General features: G+C 39.5%; 1 protein-coding gene across 1 annotated transcript in view; it reads right to left on the reverse strand.

Annotated features, from left to right (window-relative positions):
• Positions 1 to 1,530: 1,530 nt before the first annotated feature.
• pcdh12 (protocadherin 12) overlaps positions 1,531 to 8,106 on the reverse strand; it is a 14,418-nt gene continuing 7,842 nt past the window's right edge. The window contains exons 5-6 of the mRNA XM_054598264.1: positions 3,322 to 3,486; positions 1,531 to 1,923 (exon numbers count right to left, since the gene is read on the reverse strand). Coding sequence (XP_054454239.1) covers positions 1,670 to 1,923; positions 3,322 to 3,486 — 419 coding nt within the window. The 3' untranslated portion in view covers positions 1,531 to 1,669. The remainder of the gene's footprint in view (positions 1,924 to 3,321; positions 3,487 to 8,106) is intronic.

Genomic DNA, 8,106 nt, shown 5'->3' on the forward strand with positions numbered 1-8,106 from the left:
ACACACACACACACACACACACACACACACACACACACACACACACACACACACACACACACACACACACACCAAGCATCTGAAGAAGGAGGATTCACACACTCTTAATAAAATTTGATGTTTTTCTGATGAACTTTTGGTGAAAACACGACCACCTCTTTGGAAATTCAGTTTCAAAATGATACAAACTTTATTAAAAAAGTTACAAAACAAACTTTCCATGAAAATGTTTCACAAAGGTTTTCTAGATATAAAAAAGATTATGTACAAAGTGCTGTTCTTCTTGTTGCAAAATACAGTAAAAAGGGAGGAGTTAAATCATAACTCAGACTGGATGGTTATTGTTTACGTATAATTAAACCGCCTGTAATCTTCACTGAACATCCAGACAAAAACAAACTGTTTCTGTTTTGTCTTGAGGAAGAACAAAAAGACAAAGCGTGGTTTCCTTCTGGTCGCCGGCTCGCTTTCTGCCGACCAAAACACCAAACACAAAACCCAGAACTGAAGCCAATAACGGCAGCGACACAACGAGGAAACTACAAACATTATAAACTTTAAGATTTAACCTTTAAACTGCGTCTCAAACTCCTGCCTTCACTTCCTGTTTCCTCCTCTGTCTTTGTTTTACTTCCACATACTTCACTCTTTTCTTTCACTGTTCATAAAGCTGAAGTGATTCTTTCTGATATATCTACGGGGAAAATACAACATGTGTATTTATATATATATACTGTATATATTTCTGAGGACATCCAGTGTGTCCATTTATCAAATCCCTGATCTTCTCCTCACATTAAAGAGATATTTACACAGCAGACATCTTTCTTTATTTGAGAATAATCTCTTAGAATAACTCAGTGATCAGCAGGTTGTTGGTTCTGTCCGATACTAGTAAACCCGTCCTCACTGTCAGAGCGTCAAACAGACAGCTGCTCCGTGTCCTCACAGGGCTGGAGGGACAAACAGGGTCAAACAAACACAGGACTTTCACTCAGGAGACCCGTGTGTGTTTGTCCCTTTGTGCAACCACAGGCTGAGTGATTTCTAGGTTTTTTTTCTACGTCGCCCGGTACAACAGAACTCCTACCGTCCTGTGAGGGTTTTGTTCTGGTCTTTATACTTCCTCGTTCATGATTATGTGGAGGACATTGAAATAATAATATTTAGTTTTTACAAAGAACAACTGTGCTTCTGTTTCCTGTAGGAATCAAAAGGAGCTCTACGGGTCGTCATCACATCAGAGCACATTTGCATAAAGATGAAACTTCCTCAAACACATCAGTCAGTTAAATTCATGTTCACAAAATGAGACAGAACGAGCTTCACGTTGACCCTGAACGCATCGTTTTGTCTTCTTAGCCCTGAAAGTCATCACATCGTTCTTTATAGTTAAAAACAATTCGTTATATACATTTAAACCATATTTCAGTATTTCATCGACATTCTCCTCACAGTCATCGAAATGATGGTATTGAGATGGTATTGATGATATTGATGATGGTATTGATGATGGTATTGATGATGGTATTGATGATGGTATTGATGATGGTATTGATGAGATGATGGTATTGATGATGGTATTGATGATGGTATTGATGATGGTATTGATGAGATGATGGTATTGATGATGGTATTGATGATGGTATTGATGATGGTATTGATGATCTTATTGATAGAGTCCTGAGGGAGCAGCCAGGCCCGACCTCTTCTCAGCGTTCCCAGAGTTCCTTGCTGCGTTTCCTGAGGCGGCGGTGGCGTCCAGGCCCAGAGAGCGGCGGTACGCTGCAGAGAGGCGGTACAGGACGTCAGGCCGCGGGCCGGGGTGGGCGTCGGCCTTCTGCGTCATCAGCATCTCAAACAGCGTGCTGACCTCCGACAGCAAGGCCCCGCCCAGTGGGCCGTCCTTCTCTGGAGTTTTACCTGAAGGAGGAGGAGGAGGAGGGGGAGGAGGAGGAGTCACTCTGCTGCTTCTTCTGGAAACTAAAACCAGAACGTCTACCGCAGCTACAGCAGTTATTTAAAACAAGTTTATTTATTGGTTACAACTTGTGAAAAGTGTCGATTATCTTTGTGTTTTTAACTGTTATCTGGACAGAAGACATTAGAATGAATTTAATCTTAAAGGACTTATTTATTTGGACATTTTATGGACTATCAAACCATCAAGGTCATTATTGGAAGATTGATTAGAAATGAAGATAACCAAAAGTGTTGTCATAATTCTACACATTGGAATCTTCTTCCAATGTTTCCTCAAACAACATTCAGTACGATATCATTTTTCATTCAACCTACAAAGTCCATCAACACACGTGTCCATTTCTGCTCGTTACATGAATACAGTCTTTCAAAATAAACTTCTGTCTTCACAGGAAACAACTTAGTTAGGTAAAGGCATGAAACATACTTCATGTATTATTCTTTACTGTGTGGTTTCTTATTCATAATACTTGTTTTGATCTTGTTTTTTACTTTTGTCTCGTTTGTTTCCACTCTGCTGCTCTAATCCTGCAAATTTCCCCGCTGTGGGACTAATAACGGATTATCTTATTTTATCTTAGATTCACAAAAAGATTGTTTGGGTTAAAATAACTACAGTGCCGTCCGTTACTGAAATACAGAAATAACGTGACAAATAAATCCAAGATGACTTCTGGTTTCACATCAAGAACAAACTGCTGGAGGAAACATCTCCGTTTGTTTGACTCATCTACCTCCCTGTGGGAGTTTTTCAGATCTTTATACTTCCTTTGTTCATGATTACTTGGATAACATACAAAATCATTTGTTGGATATCTACGAGTTACTGTTAAATATTTTCAGTAGCTTTTGCTTTGAAAGCTGGATGAGACCAGACTGCTTCTTTTAATAATGACATATTTAGAATGTTTTGTTTTTGGGGTAATGTTTTGATTCATATTTAAAACTAGTTTGTCCTTTGTGACATCACGCTCTATGGATAGCTATATATATCGGTTTATCTGTTTGTTTTCATTCAGTACAGGCCGAGTGTCTTTTCAAAATAAACTCCCATCATGTGTTTACTTTAGCTTTAGTTTTTAGGTTTACTTGTTTATGTTAAGGAAAATATAATAAGTTTGTTTCATCGTTAAGAACAGATATGTAACAAAACTGCTATTAAAATAGTCAACATTGCCTTTGTTCCACACAGGACATGAACAGCCATCTCCTGGATGTCCTGTGTTTGTCTGACCTGTCCATCCTTTCTCCCTCTTTATAAATAATGAAGCAGATTTTACCCGCTGGGATTTAAGATTCAAGCTTTAACCTCTTCATTGAAATGAGTTTGTGTTTTACCGAAGGTGGAGAAGGACGAGGAGTCCAGGGCGTCCCGGGGAAGAGGCTCAGTCTCCGGAGACGGAGGCCCGTTGGGGACGAAGACGTTGTCGTGGTAATCTGCGGTGAGAGGGAGAGAGAGGCGGGCCATCCAGGCCGGGTCGCTGATGTCTGAGAAGACGTCATCTGAAGAGAGAGGAGAGACAGCAGAACTTAAATATGTTAAAGAGGCCCTATTATGCTTTTCCACTTTTTCCCTCTTCTTTAGTGTGTTATATACTATATGTTTGTACATGTAAAAGGTCCGTAGAGTGTACGGAGACGCCTAAAAGGAGTTACCCCCCCCCTCAGAAGCTCCTGAGCTCCTGAAACGGCTCCATTGAATTCTCTCCTTCACTTCCATAACTTTATGAGGTCATAATGTAACTTTATGAGGTCATAATGTATCTTTATGAGGTCATAACTTAACTTTATGAGGTCATAACTTAACTTTATGAGGTCACAATGTAACTTTATGAGGTCACAATGTAACTTTATGAGGTCATACTGTAACTTTATGAGGTCACAATGTAACTTTATGACATTGTGACCTCATACACACTTCATAATGTTACAGAAGTGACATAAAACTCCTTCCGGCTAGTTTGGCCCTCAAACAACAAAAGAGAGAGAAGGAGCTGAAGCTCTGGAGGAAGAGTTTTTTTAAATGTGAAACGTTGACCAATCACAACAGAGCGGGCTAGCTGACCAATCAGAGCAGACTTTGCTTTCTGGAGGGAGGAGCTACAACGGAGCGTTTCAGAGAGAGGGTGAGAAGAGGTGCTGCAGGACAGAATGATGAGAAAAACAAGGAGGATTATGGGCATTAACGCATGTAAACATGTTGTAACTGTAACTGGAGATAAAAATATGCACCCGGAAAATATCATAATAGGGCCTGTTTAAAAATCTTTAACCTTGTGAAAGAGATTCATTTAGACGTCCTGTGACACTGATATGTCCTTTTAGTGTCTCTATCTGGACGAGGACGAGGCAGGAAGACCAGGAGGAAACGACTCAGTGGTTTTTATCTGACTGCTGTCAACAGACTCTTCCTGCCGTCCACGGCGTCCGACTGACAAACATCACGTCCACGGCGAGAAAAGCTGCACGCGTCCTCCAGTCTGACGCCGAAGACACACAAAGTGAGTCTCACAATGATTAGAAGTGTCCTCTCTGATCTCGTCCTCATCACTTCCTGTTTGTGTCCTGTACTTCCTGTTTGTGTCTCTAAAGAGCTATTTCTGTTTCATCGGATCCAATTTAATCCAAAACAACGAGTAGATTCTCAGTTTGAATCAGTTCATGGAGATTTCTGGAGGTTTACAGTCTGAATATGAAACACACCACACAGAAATAAAGTTTTAGTATTTTAAGTATTTACATTTCCAAAATACTGTGTGGAGCCAGGAGTGAATCTAAACAGAGATAAAGTGAGTTCTTTTAAAAAGCATGTTATTTTCAGATTACCAGCTTTTATTTGAGACTTTATTACTGGTATTGTGTTTTTATTTCTCTCATGTTTAATGAAACTTTGTTTTGTTGTGAGTTTATTTTAAGAACCCAGAGCTTCATCTGATCTCTGACTCCAGATGTTTCAACACAAAACAGATCCACTGACTGAATTCATTAAAACAACGCCGATTATTGAGATTAAAGATAACAATTCATAAATCCATGTTTGTATTTCAACATACACATATTTGATAAAAATCCCTGACATGGTTATTAAAGAACCATAGGTTAAGCCACTATTTCAAAATTACATTTCTTTACTTTTTCTTGTTAAATATCTGCACATCAATATGTAAATGTATTTGTATTATGCTGATGATTTGGTGAAGTAGAAGTTCTGCTCAACATTTAATTGCAGTAAAAGTATTAAAAGTATATCTATACCTGAGTGTTAAATCCCTGACTTGAGATCAGATAAAGGATAAAGTAGATGAACTCTAGATTATGTTATTATGTTGTAGAGCTGAAACATCTTAATATTAAATGTTTCAATAAATATAAATATTATATTTAGAGCTCCTTAAAGAGCGTCTTTACTTCATGTTGAATATAAAATACAAATATTAATGGGGGAGTTTACACTAATGAGAGTTTAACAGTCTGAGACTCATCAGCCTCCTTCATGTAACCACCACCAGATGCTTAAATCACTAACACACACACACACACACACACACACACACACACACACACACACACACACACACACACACAGTTAACCCCCACCCCGTCTTTCCTCCTTTTGTTTTTGCAGAACTTCACCACAGACCCTCAGAACACAAAATGCTCCTTCAGTTACTGAACGCCTCGGGTTTCAGTGAATCCTTAAAGATTTAAACTCAAACTCACGTTGTGTCTGTTTCACCTGTAAATGAAAACGTGTTCAATCTGGAGAATCACAAGTGAGCTCTAGTTGTTTGGTGCATGAAGTCACAGTGATCAGCTGTCAGTATCAGGTTTAACAAGTAGTACATACTGTGGTTTATTTACAACATTCCAGTCTTTAAGGTTGGTTTGATTTCCACTAAAACACATCAGGTTCTTCTACATACCGGAACAAAAACAATAGAAAAACATTTTTGTTGTTAAATAGACGAAAACCAACAATGTGTCCGCGTCTCTACGCACACTGGTTCACACTGAAGATTACATCTATAGAAACACCTCACTAACACGTAGTTTGATTTTAAAAAACAGCTTGGTTACATTATTTAAAAGGAAGAAAGAGAGTCTTCCTCAGGGGACTATTTTCAGCAGCGGATTAATCCCCATGTGGCGCTCTAGTTAGTGTTTGTACGTAAACTGAACTACAGTGTGTTCAGTGAGGCCCATCGGTGTGTTTGAATGGAGCTCAATGGAACAGAGGAAGAAGAGGTTTCACATGTGGTAGTTTGACACAGAGAAAAAAAGTAGAATATCACAGATTTGTTGTTTTTAAATGTGATGTTTTCCTCTGAAATGACTCATAATAATATGACAGCCACTGGTTTGTTGAGTCTCACTGTGACTCCCAACGATGATAAAATAACAGGAAAGTGTGTCACACATCAGCGTCATAAACTTAACAATAGCACACCTGAGAAACACGAGCACACACACACACACACACACACACACACACACACACACACACACACACACACACACACGTGTAACATCATCTTCAGACCTGGACAAAGACACGGCTTTGTGTTTGTGTGATTCATCATGAAGAAGATGAAGGAGATGTTACAAAAGTCACACATGTAAGAGGGAGAGGAATGTGTTGCCATGTAGGCTCCATCAAAGCTTCAACACACACACACACACACACACACACACACACACACACACACACACACACACACACACACACACACACACACACACACTGTGCTGTGGTGTGAGTTACTCTGATAAACAGCCTGCAGGTTGGAGGTGAGTCAAGCATCACACAACACAACATGCTCCCACTCACTCTTTATGTCATAAAGTCAGCTCGCCCCGGGACTCCGACCACAATACCAGGAAGAAAGTGCTTAACACACACACACACACACACACACACACACACACACACACACACACACACACACACACACACAGACTGCTGGCTGGCCTACATTATGGGATCCCCAGCTAAACAATAAGTCTTTGTTTGATTTGGAGGATAAAACTGCTATGTAACTTTGTCACTTTAGTTATTTAACTTTGACCAACATGTTCAGCAATCAACTAAACCAAACACCCTCCATTTAACATGCTAATAAAACTAGTTTGCTAATACTATGCAAAAAACACAGAAAAACATATGTCTCATTACGCTTATATACCAATGGAACTAGCATGCTAACAATACTATCATGCTAACAGTAACATGCTAATAACCAGCTTGCTCTCATTATGCTAAGACCGCTGACACGCTAGTAACTTTATATGCTATACACGACACGTACATGCTCATCACACTGACGTCCCTAACAAGCTAACACTTTCTGTTGGACTCATCTTATTAAATGTTACAGTTGGTGTTTGATAAACTAAACTAATGAAACTATAAAAGGAATGTTGGAACTTTTAAGCATGAAATCATCACATTTTGAAGACAAAGAAAATAAAGGTATTTGTCAGTTAGCTTCTTATTAACGCTGTGAGATGAGACGCTGGATGTGGAACCTGCCACTGTGTTATTTCCTGCTTTCTTCCTGTTTTCTACTTTTGTCAGTGTGCGTCCATTGTAAGTGACCAGTGTGTATGTTCTTAAGGGGTCAAAGGTCGGCTGCCTTTTGTGATGAATCAACAGCGTTTCAGCAGGAGGCCTCAGCTGAACTCACTGACTCCGGTTCAGTTTACTGAGACGATAAACACAAACACTGTGGAGGCACGCAACACGACTAGCGTTAGCAACCGTTAGCAACTAAAGCTAATCTGTCTCTCCTTTTAACACGTTCAACATGTTTGCAGTTTGGTTTTTATGGGAAAGAGGAAGCTAGTTAGCCTAGCATGTGGACAGAAGCCTTGATTCCAACAAGACGTTATTGTCATGTGTGTTATAAACTGCTAACGCTGCGTTCCATTGGTCATTCTGAGTCGGTGTTTATGACTTAAAGTGCATCAAAAACATGGAAGTCTCATCACCACAGACCCACTAACGAAGAGAAGCTGTGTGGAAAGAATCCATCTAAAATAAAACTAGAGGATCATGTGGGGAAATGTTTCAGAAAATCTTATTTAAGACATTTCTAAGATCAGCATTAACTCTGTTTAAAGAGA

The sequence above is a fragment of the Anoplopoma fimbria genome, chromosome 4 (assembly GCF_027596085.1).
Source record: "Anoplopoma fimbria isolate UVic2021 breed Golden Eagle Sablefish chromosome 4, Afim_UVic_2022, whole genome shotgun sequence".
Lineage (NCBI taxonomy): Eukaryota > Metazoa > Chordata > Actinopteri > Perciformes > Anoplopomatidae > Anoplopoma > Anoplopoma fimbria.